The sequence below is a fragment of the Tursiops truncatus genome, chromosome 20, assembly GCF_011762595.2.
Source record: "Tursiops truncatus isolate mTurTru1 chromosome 20, mTurTru1.mat.Y, whole genome shotgun sequence".
NCBI lineage: Eukaryota > Metazoa > Chordata > Mammalia > Artiodactyla > Delphinidae > Tursiops > Tursiops truncatus.
In genome coordinates, this window is record NC_047053.1 from 28,395,809 (window position 1) to 28,415,631 (window position 19,823).

Here is a 19,823-nt window from a genome sequence, read left to right on the forward strand (position 1 = left end):
TGACCAGGGAGCCTTTTTTAGGTTGATTTTTAGGTTTACAATTTTGTCCTAGTAGCATTTTGGAGTTAAACTAAATTATACAGAATGAGTCCTTTATTTCCTACTAGACATACAGAGACTTTTGTTACTATATTTGTAGAACACAACCTTTGTAGGATTGATCAACAGCCTGGGCAAGACAGCTGATACAATAAAATAATTCTACCACCAACTATGAGTCAATCTAGAGGGCATTTGGAACAGTATCTAATTTTTTCCATATTTTGTGAAAGGAAGACCAATCACTAGGAGAAGGTACTAGCTCATCTGGTGAACAACACTACAACCTATCCATAAAGAACAAGCAATTTCAGAATTCCCTGGCAGTCCAGTGGTTAGGGCTCCAAGCTTCCACTGCAGGGGGAAGGGGTCAGTCCCTGGTTGGGGAACTAAGATCCTGCATGCCATGCTGTGAGGCCAAAAAAATTAAAAACAAACAAACAAACAAAAAACAAGCATCTATCCAGATAAGCATCTTGTAGAGGGAGAACAGACATCAGTTTATCACTTAAAAGTGGCTTCTTGTACATCCATGATCATGGCAGCATTATTTACAATAGCCAAAAAGTGAAAGCAATCCAAGTGTCCATCGATGGATGAATGGAAAAACAAAATGTGGTAGCTACATACAAGGGAATATTATGTAGCGTTAAAAAGGAAGGAAATTCTGACAAATGCTACAACATGAGTGAGCCTTGAAGATATCATGCTAATTGAAATAAGTTAGTCACAAAAGGATAAATACTGTATGATTCTACTCATATGAGGTAGCTAGGGTTGTCAAATTCATAGAGACAGAAAGTAGAATGATGGTTGCCAGGGGCTGCAGGGAAGGACGGAATGGATATGGAGTTTCAGTTTGGGAAGATGAGAGAAGTTCTGGAGATGGAAGGTGGTGGTGGTAGTACATAATGTGAATGTACTTAATGCCACCGAACTGTACACTTAAAAACGGTTAAAAGGTAAATTTTATGTTATGTATATTTTACCACAAAAATGGCTTCTTTACAGTCTAAAGAACAGTGACAATGATTACAGTAATAATTTATATAACATCTTTTTTTCAAGTAACTAAAATGCATTATTAGAAGGTCATCTAATTAATCCTGAGGAGTGAAGAGATGACTGAAAGAACCTCTACACTATATGGCTAATAAGCAAAGCCAATGGTTTCTAAATTTTGCTGCACATTGGAATCACCTGGGGAGCTTTAAAAAAATACTGAGATCGAGGGCTTCTACCCCCATACATTCTGATTTAATTGGTACAGAGTACAACCTAGGCATCAGGACTTTTAAAAGCTGACCAAAGGATATAGAATGAGTAATACCTAATTATGATCATTCTCTACACACTTCAACTCCATATCAGAATAAGAAGGAAAGGCCATATGGTGACAGAAAATACGAAAATAAGAATTAGGAAAATGAACAGACCCAACTGCAACCCTGCTTTGAAAGCAGAGTAGGAATTCTTGATAATGACAAAGGTAAAGACTATAAAGCACCTACAGAGCTCTTATGGGGAGGCAGACTGAAGAACAACAACAACAAATCCTCTTTTTTTCAGTGAACAAATGTCATTTATTTAATTGACACTTTATTGTATTGAGAGGTTCAAATAATGGACAACAGCACATCACAAATAGGCATGTTTAAAGAAACAATAGTCTGTATGGCTCTGTAATAGTCTCAGAATGAGTTATGTAGTGAGTTATGTATGAGCAACAAATCCTCTTAGCCTTAATGATTGGGCTTTAAAACAGCATTTGTCAGTACTTCCCTGGTGGTCCAGTGGTTAAGACTCTGCGCTCCCAATGCAGGGGGCCCGGGTTCAATCCCTGGTCAGGGAGCTAGATCCCACAGGCTGCAACAAAGATCCTGTGTGCCACAACTAAGAACCAGGGCAGCCAAATAAATAAATATGTTTTTAAAAAAAGCATTTGGCACACAGCTTCTAAGAACAAGCATCTAAACACAATAATTTTATTAAAGTGAGCTTCCTTCATTAACAAAGCTGCCAATCAAGGAATTAAAGTATAGAAACCAATAAAAATGCAAAAAGACAGAGACTAGCCTGATGTTACTAGAGGTTTATAGGACTTCATTCAGAAGAGAACCATGATCCACCAGAGGGCAGACAGCAGAAGCAAGAAGAACTACAATCCTGCAGCCTGCAGAATGAAAGCCACAACCACAGAAAGATAGACAAAATGAAAAAGCAGAAGACTACATCCCAGATGAAGGAACAAGATAAAATCCCAGAAAAACAACTAAGTGAAGTGGAGATAGGCAACCTTCCAGAAAAACAATTCAGAATAATGGTAGTGAAGATGATCCAGGACCTCGGAAAAAGAATGGAAGCAAAGATCGAGAAGATGAAAGAAATGTTTAACAAAGACCTAGAAGAATTAAAGAGCAAACAAACAGAGATGACTTATACAATAATTGAAATGAAAAATACACTAGAAGGAATCAATAGCAGAATAACTGAGGCAGAAGAACGGATAAGTGACCTGGAAGACAGAATGGTGGAAATCACTGCTGCAGAACAGAATAAAGAAAAAGGAATGAAAAGAAATGAAGACAGCCTAAGAGACCTCAGGGACAACATTAAACGCACCAACATTCACATTATAGGGGTCCCAGAAGGAGAAGAGAGAGAGAAAGGACCCGAGAAAGTATTTGAAGAGATTATAGTTGAAAACTTCCCTAACATGGGAAAGGAAATAGCCTGCCAAGTCCAGGAAGTGCAGACAGTCCCAGGCAGGATAAACCCAAGGAGAAACACGCCGAGACACACAGTAATCAAACAGACAAAAATTAAAGACAAAGAAAAATTATTAAAAGCAACAAGGGAAAAATGACAAATAACATACAAAGTAATCTCCACAAGGTTAACAGTTGATTTCTCAGCAGAAACTCTGCAAGCCAGAAGGGAGTGGCATGATACATTGAAAGTGATGAAAGGGAAGAATCTACAACCAAGAATACTCTACCCAGCAAGGATCTCATTCAGATTCAACAGAGAAATCAAAAGCTTTACAAACAAGCAAAAGCTAAGAGAATTCAGCACCACCAAACCAGCTCTACGACAAATGCTAAAGGAAATTCTCTAAGTGAGAAACACAAGAGAAGAAAAGCACCTACAAAAACAAACCCATAACAATTAAGAAAATGGTAATAGGAACATACACATCAAGAATTACCTTAAACGTGAATGGATTAAATGCTCCAACCAAAAGACACAGGTTCGCTGAATGGATACAAAAACAAGACCCACATATATGCTGTCTACAAGAGACCGACTTCAGACCTAGGGACACATACAGACTGAAAGTGAGGGGATGGAAAAAGATATTCCATGAAAATGGAAATCAAAAGAAAGCTGGAGTAGCAATACTCATATCAGATAAAACAGACTTTAAAATAATGTTACAAGAGACAAGGAAGGACACTACATAATGATCAAGGGATCAATCCAAGAAGATGATATAACAATTATAAATATATATGCACCCAACATAGGAGCACCTCAATACATAAGGCAAATGCTAACAGCTATAAAAGAGGAAATCGACAGTAACACAATAATAGCGAGGGACTATAACACCTCACTTACAACAATGGACAGATTATCCAGACAGAAAATTAATAAGGAAACTCAAGCTTTAAATGACACAATAGACCAGATAGATTTAATTGATATTTATAGGACATTCCATCCAAAAACAGCAGATTACACTTTCTTCTCAAATGCACATGGAACATTCTCCAGGATAGATCACATCTTGGGTCACAAATCAAGCCTCAGCAAATTTAAGAAAATTGAAATTGTATCAAGCATCTTTTCTGACCACAATGCTATGAGATTAGAAATAAATTACAGGAAAAAAACATAAAAAACACAAACACATGGAGGCTAATAAACAATACACTACTAAATAACCAAGAGATCACTGAAGAAATCAAAGAGGAAATCAAAAAATACCTACAGACAAACGACAATGAAAACACGATGATCCAAAATGTATGGGATGCAGCAAAAGCAGTTCTAAGAGGGAAGTTTATAGCAATACAATCCTACCTCAAGAAACAAGAAAAATCTCAAACAATCTAACCTTACATCTAAAGGAACTACAGAGAGAACAAACAAAACCCGAAGTTAGTAGAAGGAAAGAAATCATAAAGATCAGAGCAGAAATAAATGAAATAGAAACAAAGAAAACAATAGCAAAAATCAATAAAACTAAAAGCTAGTTCTTTGAGAAGATAAAAAAAATTGATAAACCATTAGCCAGACTCATCAAGAAAAAGAGGGAGAGGACTCAAATCAATAAAATTAGAAATGAAAAAGGAGAAGTTACAACAGACACCGCAGAAATACAAAGTATCCTAAGAGACAAGCAACTCTATGCCAATAAAATGGACAACCTGGAAGAAATGGACAAATTCTTAGAAAGATATAACCTTCCAAGACTGAACCAGGAAGAAATAGAAAATGTAAACAGACCAATTTCAAGCACTGAAATTGAGACTCTGATTAAAAATCTTCCAACAAACAACAGCCCAGGACCAGATGGTTTCACAGGTGAATTCTACCAAACATTTAGAGAAGAGCTAACAACCATCCTTCTCAAACTCTTCCAAAACATTCCAGAGGAAGGAACACTCCCAAATTCATTCTATGAGGCCACCATCACCCTGATACCAAAACCAGGCAAAGATACTACAAAAAAAGAAAATTATAGACCAATATCACTGATGAATATACATGCAAAAATCTTCAATAAAACACTAGCAAATAGAATCCAACAACATATTAATAGGATCATACACCATGATCAAGTGGGATTTATCCCAGGGATGTAAGGATTCTACAATATATGCAAGTCAATCAATGTGATACACCGTACTAACAAACTGAAGGATAAAAACCATATGATCGGGCTTCCCTGGTGGCGCAGTTGTTGGGGGTCCGCCTGCCGATGCAGGGGACGCGGGTTCGTGCCCCGGTCTGGGAGGATCCCGCATGCCGTGGAGCAGCTGGGCCCGTGAGCCATGGCCGCTGAGCCTACGCATCCGGAGCCTGTGCTCCGCAACGGGGGAGGCCGCAGCGGTGAGAGGCCCGCATACCGCCAAAAAAAAAAAAAAAAAACCATATGATCACCTCAATAGATGCAGAAAAAGCTTTTGACAAAATTCAACACCCATTTATGATAACAACTCTCCAGAAAGTAGGCATAGAGGGAACCACCCTCAACATAATAAAGGCCATATACGAGAAACCCACAGCAAACATCATTCTCAATGATGAAAAACTGAAAGCATTTACTCTAATATTAGGACCAAGACAAGGATGTCCACTCTTGCCACTATTATTCAACATAGTTTTGGAGGTCTTAGCCATGGCAGTCAGAGAAGAAAAAGAAATAAAAGGAATACAAATTGGAAAAGAAGAAGTAAAACTGTCACTGTTTGCAGATGACATGATACTACACATGGAAAATCCTAAAGATGCTACCAGAAAACTACTAGAGCTAATCAATGAATTTGGTAAAGTTGCAGGATACAAAATTAATGCACAGAAATCTCTTGCATTCCTATACACTAACAATGAAAGATCAGGAAAAGAAACTAAGGAAACAATACCATTCACCATTGCAACAAAAAGAATAAAATACCTAGGAATAAACCTACCTAAGGAGACAAAAGAACTGTACTCAGAAAACTGTAAGACACTGATGAAAGAAATCAAAGATGACACAAACAGATGGAGAGATATCCCATGTTCTTGGATTGGAAGAATCAATATTGTGAAAATGACTATACTACCCAAAGCAATCTACAGATTCAATGCAATCCCTATCAAACTACCAATGGCATTTTTCACAGAACTAGAACAAAAAATTTTACAATTTGTATGGAGACACAAAAGACCCCAAATAGCCAAAGCAACCTTGAGGGAAAAACACGGAGCTGGAGGAATCAGACTCCCTGACTTCAGACTATACTACAAAGCTACAGTAATCAAGACAATATGGTACTGGCACAAAAACAAAAATATAGATCAATGGAACAGGATGGAAAGCCCAGAGATAAACCCACACACCTATGGTCAACTAATCTATGACAAAGGAGTCAAGCATATACAATGGAGAAAAGACAGTCTCTTCAATAACTGGTGCTGGGAAAACTGGATGGCTACACGTAAAAGAATGAAATTAGAACACTCCCTATCACCATACACACAAAAAAACTCAAAATGGATTAAAGACCTAAAGGTAAGACCAGACACTATAAAACTCTTAGAAGAAAACATAGGAAGAACACTATCTGACATAAATCACAACAAGATCCTTTTTGACCCACCTCCTAGAGTAATGGAAATAAAAACAAAAATAAACAAATGGGACCTAATGAAACTTAAAAACTTTTGCACAGCAAAGGAAACTATAAACAAAACAAAAAGACAAGTCTCAGAATGGGAGAAAATATTTGCAAACGAAGCAACGGACAAAGGATTAATCTCCAAAATATATAAACAGCTCATGCAGCTCAACATCAAAAAATCAAACAACCCAATCAGAAAATGGGCAGAAGACCTAAATAGACATTTCTCCAAAGAAGACATACAGATGGCCAAGAAGCACATGAAAAGCTGCTCAACATCACTAATTATTAGAGAAATGCACATCAAAACTACAGTGAGGTATCACCTCACACCAGTTAGAATGGGCATCATCAGGAAATCTACAAACAACAAATGCTGGAGAGGGTGTGGAGAAAAGGGAACCCTCTTGCACTGTTGGTGGGAATGTAAACTGATACAGCCACTATGGAGAACAGTGTGGCAGTTCCTTAAAAAACTAAACATAGAATTACCACATGACCCAGCAATCCCACTACTGGGCATATACCCAGAGAACACCATAATTCAAAAAGGCACATGCACCCCAATGTTCATTGCAGCACTATTTACAATAGCCAGGTCATGGAAGCAACCTAAATGTCCATCGACCGACCAATGGATAAAGCAGAGGTGGTACATATACACAATGGAATATTACTCAGCCATAAAAAGGAGCGAAACTGGGTCATTTGTAGAGATGTGGATGGATCTAGAGATGTCATACAGAGTGAAGTAAGTCAGAAAGAGAAAAACAAATATTGTATATTAATGCATATATGTGGAGTCTAGAAAAATGGTACAGATGAACTGGTTTGCTAGTCAGAAACAGAGACACAGATGTAGATAACAAATGTATGGACACCAAGGGGGGAAAGTCAGCGGGTGTGGAAGAATTGGGAGATTGGGATTGACATATATACACTAATATGTATAAAATAGCTAGCTAATAAGAACCTGCTGTATAGCACAGGGAACTCCACTTCGTTGTACAGTAGAAACTAACAACATTGTAAAACAACTACACCCCAATAAAAAAATAAAATAAAATACATAGAGAGAGGAAAAAAAAAAGAAGAGAAACTTGTATACTCCTCAGAGAAGATAAGTGTTTGAGAATCACAGTGGCTGAGTTGATTTGAGAGCTGAAAGGCCTCCAGGGACAGGAGCATTGCATCTACTCATTTGGGATTGTTTTTTTTTGGCCGCACCACACAGCTTGTGGGATTTTAGTCCCCTGCCCAGGGATCGAACCCAGGCCCTTGGCAATGAGAGCACGGAGACCTAAGCACTGGATGGCCAGGAAATTCCCTGGGAATGTTAACTCCTACTAAGAACACTCTCTAGGATTTGGAGGCTATTACCTTAACGAAATCTCATCCATAATCCAATAGCTACAGAATGCGAAGTCCTTTCTTCAGGAGTGGACTGAACTTTGCTCTTAAACATTCAGTTTCCCTTAACTATAAAGTAACCTATCAGAACATAAGAGAGTGTAGCTTGCACAATAAGACTGATATCTGGGTGTTATTAGGGTGATTAATATCTGGCTGATATTACCCTATCTTGGTTTAGGGTAATATCATTGTAGAAATTGGAGCAGCATTATTGAGTCTAATTTTCTGCACCTCTTGATGTTTTTTTATCCAAAAGGTATTTTCTTTTTTTTTTTTTTTTTTTTTTTTTTTTTTTTTTTGCGTTATGTGGGCCTCTCACTGTCGTGGCCTCTCTCGTTGCGGAGCACAGGCTCCGGACATGCTGGCTCAGCGGCCATGGCTTATGGGCCTAGCCGCTCTGCGGCATGTGGGATCTTCCTGGACCAGGGCACGAACCCATGTCCCCTGCATCGGCAGGTGGACTCTCAACCACTGCGCCACCAGGGAAGCCCCAAAAGGTATTTTCTTAAGTCAACACGTGTTCAAAAGGCCTACACACAGCATGCAATGACTGTGATTAACAACCTCCTTCTAACAAAACGCACATCTATTGAAATCAGTACAATCTGGATACCTAACCAACTTGAAGTCTCCTACTTGAAAAAAAATTCAAAGAAAGCTTAAAGTGTAAGAAGATGCCCTAGGGAAGACAAATTTTCAAACCAATTCAGTTACAGAAGGGCACTGATAAGTTCTGGGATACAGGAAACCCCTGTTCAGTGGGATACTGAGCAACATAATAACATTCCAACAGTTAATGGTGGAATCATAGTACTTCAGAATTTGGGGCCAAAGGACTCTTTAGATGTGATTTCAAGAAATTCTCTTATTTTTACCATAAATAATGGGAGAGTTGGAACTTTATTGAGGGGAGGTACTGCTAATGATAGCGACAGTTGAAATTTAAGTGATATTTTAGAAAGTTTACATTTAGTTCCTACCTTTAATACTTTAAAATTGGATTTAGTATACATCATCTACAAGAACTAAACTGAATACTAGTTCATTTTGAGTCCTCCCACAAGTATCTACTGACTCTTTTTTTTGTGTATGTGCTGAAACCCGGGAACAAACCAGGGACCCCTCCTGACTCTTAATGGCTTCTCTGGCCATCAATGATCAGGACTGTGAAAAATTAGAAGCTAAGAATGAGGACTTTCTAATACAGGGTGTAACAGTCTGCATGTTTATATCTCCTCAAAATTCATGTATTAAAACCTAACCCCCAATGTGATGGTGTTAGAAAGTGGGACTCTGGGGAGGTGATTAGGTCCTGAGGGTGGAGCTCTTATGAATGAAATTAGTGTCCTTATAATAGAGACCCCAGAGAGCTCCTCTGTCCCTTCTGCCATGTGAAGACACAGCAAGAAGACGGCAGTCTATGAGCCAGGAAACTGGCTCTCACCAGACACTGAATCTGCTGGCACCTTGATCCTGGATTTCCCAGCCTCCAGAACTGTGAGAAAAAGTTCTGTCATTTATAAGCCACCTAGTCTATGGTATTTTTGTCATAGCAGTAGAATGAAGTAAGACACAGAGTAGGCAAACTTTTTCTGTAAGGAGCCAGATAGCAAATACTTTAGGCTCTAGGGGCCACATGGCCTCTACTGTAACTACTCAACTCTGCTGATGCAGTATGAAACCACAGATAATATGTAAATGTATGGTATGGTTGTGTGTTCCAATTCAACTTTATTTATGGATACTGAAATTTGAATCATTTTCATGTGTCATGAAATATTCTTCTTTTGATCCTCCCCCCCTTCAACCATTTAAAATGTAAAAAAATTTACTTAGCTTAGCTACATGCTTAGCTTGCAGGCCATATAAAAACAACCAGTGAGCTAGATTTGGCCCATAGGCCATAGTTTACCAACTTCTGCTCTAATAGCACACACCACAGCTTTAACCAAGAGAAATTTAACCAAAATAGGAGAATATTTCATCAAATCGAATATTATTATACAGTTGTCCAAGAAATTATATTTTCTCCAAAGAAGATCTACAAATGTCCAACAAGCACATGAAAAGATGCTTAACATCATTAGTCATGAGGGAAATGCAATTAAACCCACAATAAGATAGATACCACTTCACACCTACTTAGCATGACTATAGTGATAATAAAAAGCGGAAAATAACAAGTGCTAGGGAGGATGTGGAGAAATGGGGACTCTTGTACACTGCTGGTGGGAATGTAAAACGGTTCAGCCATTATGGAAAATAGCTTGGCAGTTCCTCAACAGTTAAACATAGAATTACCAAATGATCCAGCGATTCCACTCCTAGGTATATCCCCAAAAGAATTGATATCAGATATTCAAATACATGTACAATGTTTATAGCAGCACTATTCACAATAGCCAAAAGGTAGAAACAGCCCAAATGCCCATCAGTAGATGAGTGGATAAAAAATTGTCATATATACATACAACATAATACTATTTAGCCATAAGAAGGAATGAAGTTCTGATATACATGTTACCTTGTGGATGAACTTTGAAAACATCATGCCAAGTGAAATAAACCAGACACAAAAAGGTCACACATTGTATGATTTCATTTATACAAAATATCCAGAATAGGTAAATCCACAGGGACAGAACACAGACTGGTGGTTGCCAAGGGCTTGGGAGAGGACGGAACGGAGAGCAACTGCTTCATGAATATGGGGTTTTCTTTTGGAGTGATGCAAATGTTTTGGAACTAGATAGAGGTTGCACAACATTGTGAATGGCCTAAGTCCCATGGAACTTTTCACTTTAAAGTGGTTAATTTTCTGTTATGTGAATCTCCCCTAAAATGTATACTTTCCTATCAGTTTGAAATGATGGGACAAAAAGAAGGGGAAAGCAGAAAATGGCCATAAAAATAAAACTCATAACCAAATATATCTCAGTTTTCAATGTCAGAGCATAGTAACGAGATATAGGATGGTTATCTTTAGTAAAACATATGCAATTCTTAGTTCCAGCAGAATAAAACTGTACAGGACACTACCTTTGTATCCCTAGTGTACCTAGCACTGTACCAACCCCAGAGTAGTTGTTAATAAGCACTCATTAAAAGCAACCTATGGGTTGAATTTGACTCCCCAGATGTTCAAAACTTATCTTTTGTTGGCTAATTAAAGATTGTTCATTGAGACAGAAAGTAAAATAGGTTTTCCAGGGTCTGGGGGGAGAAGAGGAATAGGAATTGTTTAGTGGGTATAGAGTTTCAGTTTTGCAAGATGAAAAGAGTTCTGGAGATGGATGGTGGTGATGGTAGCAGAACAATGTGAATGTACTTAATGCCACTGAACTATACACTTAAAAATGGCTCAACTTTATGTTATGTATATTTTACCACAATTTTTTTTTAAGATTGCTTTTTTCCAAGGATCTTTTTTGAAAAGTATATTAGTAAGATAACAGTGTATAAACACTGAGTGCCACAGGTAATACTCCAGGTGCTGGAGATACAGCAATGAACAAAACAAAATCCTTGCCCTCATGGAACTAACCTTCTAGAGGGGGAGAAAAATAATAAATATAAAATGTCAAGTAGCGATGAACATTATAGAAGAAAGCCAAGGAAAAAGAATAGGGACTGAAGGAGGGCAGGACATGGAGAATAGGGTGCTATTACAGACAGTAGGATCAGGAAGGTTCCTATAATGAGCTGGCATTTGAGTAGAGAACTGAATGAAATGAAGGAGCAAGCCATGTGAATACCTGGGTGAAGAACATTTCCGGCAGAGGGAACAGCAAGTGTGAAGGCAGGACCATGCTTGGTGCGTTCAAACAATAGTGAAGGGGCTGCTATGGCTGGAATAGATGAGAGAGATAGAAGGTGGCAGGAGATAAAGTCAGAGCAGTTACCAGGAGCCAAATCATAGTAAGGATTTTTAGATTTTATTCTAAATGTGATGGAAAACCACTGGAAAAATTTAAACAGGGAAATAATTTTAAAGTATCACTCTGATTGCTGTGTGGAGAAAAAACTGTAGGGGCACACAGTGGAAGCAGAAAGATCTAGGCAAGAGATGTAGTGGCTTGGACCATGGTGATAGCATGTAAAGGTGATAAGAAATGGTCAGATTCTGGATCTACACTGAGATAGAACTGACAGAATTTGCTGATGGGTTGGATGTGAGATGAGAGAGAAGAGAGTCAAGGAAGATTCCAAGACTTTTGGTTGACTAGAGGTGACTAGAAGTATTATTTCCTGAAATAAGTAAAACTGGGGAAAGGGTGGCATTATAATGCATTTGGGACACTACTGGACATCCAAACAAAGAAGTGGCAAGGGGAAAAAGGTATGCACACCTGGAGTTCAGAGAAGATAGAGGCTTAGATATAAATTTAGGAGTCATCACCATTTAGACAAAAGCAGTGAGACTTGTTGATATAACCTAGGAAATGAATAGAGAAGGAAAGGGGTCCAAGAATTGCGCTCTGGGACTCATCAATATTTAGAAGTCAGGGAAGATAAAGAAGATTCAGTAAAAGAAACTACGGAGTGGCCAGTGAGGTTGAAGGAAAACCAGGAAAGGGTGATGTTCCAGAAGCCAAGTGAAGAAAGTATTTCAGGAAGGTTGAGGTAGTCTGTTCAAATGCTGCTGAGGTACAGTCAAGTGGGACTGAGAATGGACCACAGGATTTGGCAACATGGCAGTAATTGGAAACCTTGACAAGAGCAGTAATTGGAAACCTTGACATTGAACAGTTTCAGCTGAGTAGCCGGAATGAAAACCTGATTGGAAAACCTGGTTGAGATAAGGATAGGCTTTCAAAGAGCTTTTCTCTAAGGGGAAGAGAAAAACGGAGGAGTAGCTGGATGAAAATATGAATGAAGGGAAGGTGAGAGGAATTTCTTTTAACATAGAACCTATGATGGCATGTTTGTATGCTGATGGGAATTATCTAACATAAAAGGTAAGATGTAATTACTGAAGAGTAAGGGAGGATAACTGTTCAGGGCTAAGTCTGTGAGTACACAAAAGGGGACTGTGTACACATATGGGAGGACTGGCTTTCTTCCATTATAATAGGAAGAAAAGCAGAGTGTAGAGTTACACAAGTGGTAGACTGATAAATTTGTTGGTGGAAAGATATGAAAGTTCTCTTCTAGCTGCTTCTATTTTCTCAGTAAGAAACAAGGTCATAGCTGAGAATGAAAAGAGAGGAGTTGTGTTGGAAGGTGGAGCAGAGAGAAGATATGATAAAGTGGCTTTGGAAAATGGGGAGTGTACTGCCTAGGGAAATATTATAGAACTGCTGGCAACACTAAGAGCCCACATGAATTTAAAGTGAGACCAGTCATTTGAAAAGCATTTGACAGTAATAAACATCAAAATAGTAAGTATTATGAAAATAATAATTTTGCTAAAATTCTGTTGCTACCATGTACTTACTATATGCCAGGCACCATACTAAGCCAGTTACATGTTTTATATAAACATATGTTTTATTATTATCTTCATTTTACAGATGAAGAAACTTGAGGCTCAGGGAAGTTAAGTAAATAGCAGAATCCAGATGTTAATTTAGTTTTTTCTAACACCAGAGGCTTTCTTCCTGTTGACTGTGCTGTACAGCCTCTAATAGATAGTATATAAATTTTATACTGACTTTGGTTAAAATCTTTTAATGTCACAGGACCTTATATGTAGCCATGTTTTCATAGATCAACTGTTTGTTAGGCTAAGTTCTATGAAGGAAGAATAATTTGCAACTTCATGAATTGTATTTCTCCTTACACTTTCATTACAAAAGCTAACTTTTTAGCAAACAGGTTCTAGTTTAAGCATAAGTTATTTGCTCCCTGCCCCTAATAAAATGAAAATGTGATTCGATGTCACAATAATGCCAACATTTCACAACTCCTCTCTTTCACAGCAGGAAGCCAAGGTCAGTTAAGACTCACCTGCCAACACCACTGACCAAAGGATAAGGCTTAATTAAAAAAAAAAAAGGAAGAGTTAAAAAAGATAATTAATGTGCTAACTACTTTATCAGTTACACTTAAAACCATAAGAGAGGTTTTTTCTTTTCTTTTTTTTGCGGTACGCGGGCCTCTAGCTGTAGTGGCCTCTCTCCCGTTGCGGAGCACAGGCTCCGGACGCGCAGGCTCAGCGGCCATGGCTCGTGGGCCCAGACGCTCCGCGGCATGTGGGATCTTCCCGGACCAGGGCACGAACCCGTGTCCCCTCCATTGGCAGGCGGACTCTCATCCACTGTGCCACCAAGGAAGCCCAAGAGAGGAAATTATTTTAACAGCAGAAACCAGAGTTCCTCTTGGGGACGTAACTGTCTGTTGAGGAATATATCTTGACAGGTTGTTTTGGTTGGGCAAGATAAGGTCTCAAGGCCTCATCAGGAAACAGAAGAGATTCCTAACCTTCTCTGCCTAAGACACAAAATTCAGGGCCTGATTAAAGAACATGAAAAAAAAAAAAAGATATCAGAGAAGAGGAGGTATGGTGCTAGTACAAGGAAAGAGGACAACATGACAGGAGGCCACACTGACTACTGACAAGGAAAGGTGAGAAAGCGGTAAACTGACTGAAGGCCCTTTAAAAAGAACAATGGCTAACATTCCATTTTTAATTATTTGTAATATTTTAAATGCAAACACTTTCTACCTCACCAAATCTTCAGAAAAGTGTGCTACACATACAAATACCTAATGTAAATGCTCAGGGGAGGGGAGAAATCAAAGTAAGGGGGCTGAGCTCTGCATCTGGTCTGGCAAGGAGCAGACAGAACACCTACAGGAGGTGAGAAATGGATGAATCTAGAATTAAGCAAAAGCAGAAACTCAAAAATAAAAGCCACTGTAAGCCCTAGAAATTCTCAGAAATCTTAGAAAAGCGTTTTTGGTGTGGGATAAGGTTAGCTTAAGTCAATCATATCTAAATCTCAAAAGTCAGATTAATATCTGGGATATAAATTTTTTTTCAAAACATTAAATTGCTCATTCCTATTATTTTGAGGCTTTTATATTCATACTATAGAAAACTCTTTACAGTATTTAAACTATTTAAAATATTTTTTCAATTTTAAAAATCTAGACAAATACAAAAAGGGAGATTTCCCCATAATCCCACCATTGTGTACCCTCAAACACAAATTAAGAAGCAAAAAAAATACCTCTCTACACCTCCAATTCTACTTGCCCAGAGGTGACCACTGTTATATGTATCAGTTTTATTTACTTCCAGACTTTTTTCTATAATTTTACAGTATATATATATTTTTTGTCCTAGAAAGGGGGTTGTACTAGACACAGTATGCTGCAACTTGCTTCATTCACTTAACATATTACGAACACTTTCTATCTTTCCAAGTAACAACATATCAAGCTACTTTATTTTGTTAAATGGTTGCACAGTGTTTCATTACATGAACTTATCGTAGTTTGTCTAATACTCCACTGTCAGGCATTTATGCTTTTTTTCCAAATGTTTACTATTATAAATAACACACTACACTGAACTCTGTAGGAGAGATTCCTGGGAATGGGATTCCTGAGTCAAAGCATATAAGCATTTTAGTTATTTACAGATCATGCCAAATTGCCCTCCAATTGGCTCTACAAATTCACATTCCAATTACAGTGTATAGGAGGTTCCTTTTTCCCTACGCCTTTATCAACCTGGATATTATCAATAATTTAAGTTTTGTCAGACTGGCAAAAAAAAATTTTTTTTGGTTGATTTATAACTTGCATTTCTCTGATTACTGATTTATCTGAGTGGTTCAACATCTTTCTATACACTTATTGGTCATGTGTATTTCTTCAATTGAACTGCACATTAATATTATTTTATTTCTTTTTATTGGATTGCTTTATTTCTTAATGATTTGTAGAAGCTTTTATGTATTATGAATACAATGCTTTATATTTTGTGTTGTAAATATTTTCTCTTAGTCCATGTAACAGAGACTGCTAGTTGTCTCCTAATATTTATTCTTCTTTTAAATCATGGTATTGTTTACACAGGCAAATGGACACAGCTACAGACCACATTTCCAAGCTCCCCTGCAGCCTGTTCATGTGACTAAGTTCTAGTCAAACTGATGTGAGCATAAGCAGTGATTATGCTCATAAAAGGAAGGGATATTTATAGCACCCTGCTGGCTGACATGAGGATAGAGTGGTGGGCCATCTTTCACCACGTCACACCTGAGGGCTAGCAGAGAAAAGCGAAGCTGCCACATCAGCTCTGGACTGTTATTATGAGGAAAAAATAAACTTCTAAATTGTTTAAGACACTGGTTTTTATGTTTTGTTTTTTACAGTAGCCTAACTTATATGTGGACTAATATGGAATTTGGAATCTATAAGTGAGGTGCTGCTGTAATTCAAATTAAAATACGTGGTACTGGCTTAGCAGTCAGACAGCAGGTGGTTAAGGCACATCAGGCTAGAACGTTGGTGATCATTGAAATCTATTTCAAAACATTTGGTAAAATCACTGCCTGTGGTACCCTGGAAAGCAGACCACATGCCAAGCGAGCATGTAACCATACGGGGAAAGGCTGACAAAATTCACAATGTGTTGGCTGTTTTCTTGACGATTCAGCAAAGCCCTAAAATAAGAGATGAACTCAGGCTAGAGGTAGCCAGTGTGCAAGCAGAGACGGAAGGGAATATTCCTCTGTCTGTGGTCGAAAACCAACTGACTAGCGTTCAGTAATTTGGGGTGTGCATCGAAGTAATTTACTATCCCAACTTGAAACAGTAGTAAGAGGTACCTCTAATGAGGGCCTCAAGCTTTTCTCAAGTATCTCTGATAGACTATGGCAAAGGTGAGATTAAGGGTGTTATCTTCCCAATCAAACCCTCGTTTTCAGATGATCTCAATATAGGTGCCATTAGGTTGAGAGAAAAGGATGGACAAAGTTTAACTTGATTTTATATATTTAACTTAATTTTTAAGAAACTGCCTAACTGTTTCCAGAAGTGGTTATACTATTTTAAGTTCCCACTAGCAGTGTATGAGAGTTCCAGTGCCCTATCAACACCTGGTATGGTCATGGTTTTTTTCCTTTTTAAAAAACTTTAGCCATTCTAATTGGTGTGCAGTGATATCTCATTGCAGTTTTAACCGACTTCTCTGATGATTAAACATCTATTCATGTGCTTCCTGGCCATCTGTGTATCTTTTGTGAAATGTCTGTTCATATTGTACCCCATTTTTGAACTGCACTGTAAGAGTTTTTATATTCTAGATATGTCTTTGTTTTGATATTTTGATTTTAATATTGCTGTCAATATTTATTCCTAGGCTTTGGCTTGCCTTTTCATTTTCTGAATGATATCTATCGAAGAGCAGAAGTTTTAAATTTTGATGAAATCCAATTTATCATTTTTTTCTTTATTGATCATACTTTTTGTGTTCTAAGAAATCTTTGCCCAAAGTAGCAAAGTTTGTCTCTTATTGTTTTTTCAAAAAGTTTTAGGTTTTATACTTAGGTCTGTGATTCATTTTCAGTTAATTTTTTTTCCTTTTTTTATCCCTTTTTTAGTTAATTTTTATGTATGGTACGAGGTATGGGTCCATTTATTTTTAATTTTAGAAATTCATTTATTTTTTTATACAGCAGGTTCTTATTAGTTATCCATTTTATACATATCAGTGTATAAATGTCAATCCCAATCGCCCAGTTCATCCCCCACCCCTCACCCCTCCTTGGTGTCCATACGTTTGTTCTCTACATCTGTGTCTCTATTTCTGCCCTGCAAACCGGTTCATATGTACCATTTTTCTAGACTCCACATATACGCGTTAATATACGATATTTGTTTTTCTCTTTCTGACTTACTTCACTCTGTATGACAGTCTCTAGATCCATCCACGTCTCTGCAAATGACCCAATTTCGTTCCTTTTTATGGCTGAGTAATATTCCACTGTATGTATTTACCACATCTTCTTTATCCATTCGTCTGTCGATGGGCATTTAGGTTGCTTCCATAACCTGGCTATTGCAAATAGTGCTGCAATGAACATTGGGGTGCATGTATCTTTTTGAATTATGGTTTTCTCTGGGTATATGCCCAGTAGTGGGATTGCTGGGTTATATGGTAATTCTATTTTTAGTTTTTTAAGGAACCTCCATACTGTTCTCCATAGTGGCTATATCAATTTACATTCCCACCAACAGTGCAAGAGGGTTCCCTTTTCTTCACACCCTCACCAGCATTTGTTTGTAGATTTTCTGATGATGCCCATTCTAACTGGTGTGAGGTGATACCTCACTGTAGTTTTGATGTGCATTTCTCTAATAATTAGTGATGTTGAGCAGCTTTTCATGTGCTTCTTGGCCATCTGTATGTCTTCTTTGGAGAAATGTCTATTTAGGTCTTCTGCCCATTTTCTGATTGGGTTGTTTGTTTTTTTAATATCGAGCTGCATGAGCTGTTTATATATTCTGGAGATTAATCCTTTGTCCGCTGATTCGTTTGTAAATATTTTCTCCCATTCTGAGGGCTGTCTTTTCGTCTTGTTTCCTTTGTTTTGCAAAAGATTTTAAGTTTCATTAGGTCCCATTTGTTTATTATTGTTTTTATTTCCATTACTCTAGGAAGTGGATCAAAAAAAGATCTTGCTGTGATTTATGTCAGAGAGTGTTCTTCCTATGTTTTCCTCTAAGAGTTTTATAGTGTCCGGTCTTACCTTTAGGTCTTTAATCCATTTTGAGTTTATTTTTGTGTATGGTGTTAGGGAATGTTCTAATTTCATTCTTTTACAGTAGCCATCCAGTTTTCCCAGCACCAGTTATTGAAGAGACTGTCTTTTCTCCATTGTATATCCTTGACTCCTTTGTCATAGATTAGTTGTCCATAGATGCATGGGTTTATCTTTGGGCTTTCTATCCTGTTCCATTGATCTATATTTTTGTTTTTGTGCCAGTACCATATTGTCTTGATTACTGTAGCTTTGTAGTATAGTCTGAAGTCAGGGAGTCTGATTCCTCCAGCTCCGTGTTTTTCCCTCAAGGTTGCTTTGGCTATTTGGGGTCTTTTGTGTCTCCATACAAATTGTGAAATTTTTTGTTCTAGTTCTGTGAAAAATGCCATTGGTAGTTTGATAGGGATTGCATTGAATCTGTAGATTGCTTTGGGTAGTATAGTCATTTTCACAATATTGATTCTTCCAATCCAAGAACATGGGATATCTCTCCATCTGTTTGTGTCATCTTTGATTTCTTTCATCAGTGTCTTACAGTTTTCTGAGTACAGTTCTTTTGTCTCCTTAGGTAGGTTTATTCCTAGGTATTTTATTCTTTTTGTTGCAATGGTGAATGGTAATTGTTTCCTTAGTTTCTTTTCCTGATCTTTCATTGTTAGTGTATAGGAATGCAAGAGATTTCTGTGCATTAATTTTGTATCCTGCAACTTTACCAAATTCATTGATTAGCTCTAGTAGTTTTCTGGTAGCATCTTTAGGATTTTCCATGTGTAGTATCATGTCATCTGCAAACAGTGACAGTTTTACTTCTTCTTTTCCAATTTGTATTCCTTTTATTTTTTTCTTCTGATTGCCATGGCTAGGACTTCCAAAACTGTGTTGAATAATAGGGGCAAGAGTAGACATCCTCATTTTCTTCCTGATCTTAGAGGAAATGCTTTCAGATTTTCACCATTGAGAATGATGTTTGCTGTGGGTTTGTCATATATGGCCTTTATTATGTTGAGGTAGGTTCCCTCTGTGCCCACTTTCTAGAGAGTTGTTATCATAAATGGGTGTTGAATTTTGTCAAAAGATCATCATTTCTTTTCATTCATTTTTTTTCTTTATTCTGTTCTGTGGCAGTGAATTCCAACATTGTGTCTCCCAGGTCACTTATCTGTTCTTCTGCCTCAGTTATTCTGCTATTGATTCCTTCTAGTGTATTTTTCATTTCAGTTATTGTATTGTTCGTCTCCGTTTGTTTGTTCTTTCATTC

General features: G+C 37.7%; 1 protein-coding gene across 2 annotated transcripts in view; it reads right to left on the reverse strand.

Moving 5' to 3' along the window:
- Positions 1-19,823, reverse strand: part of HSF5 (heat shock transcription factor 5) — a 52,219-nt gene that overhangs the window by 4,264 nt on the left and 28,132 nt on the right. Inside the window, exon 6 of one of the 2 annotated variants that reach the window (XM_073797844.1) lies at positions 11,600-11,692. The exons of the other annotated variant lie outside the window; for it this stretch is intronic. Within the exon in view, the coding sequence (XP_073653945.1) occupies positions 11,600-11,692 (93 nt within the window). The remainder of the gene's footprint in view (positions 1-11,599; positions 11,693-19,823) is intronic. 2 annotated transcript variants of the gene reach the window in all.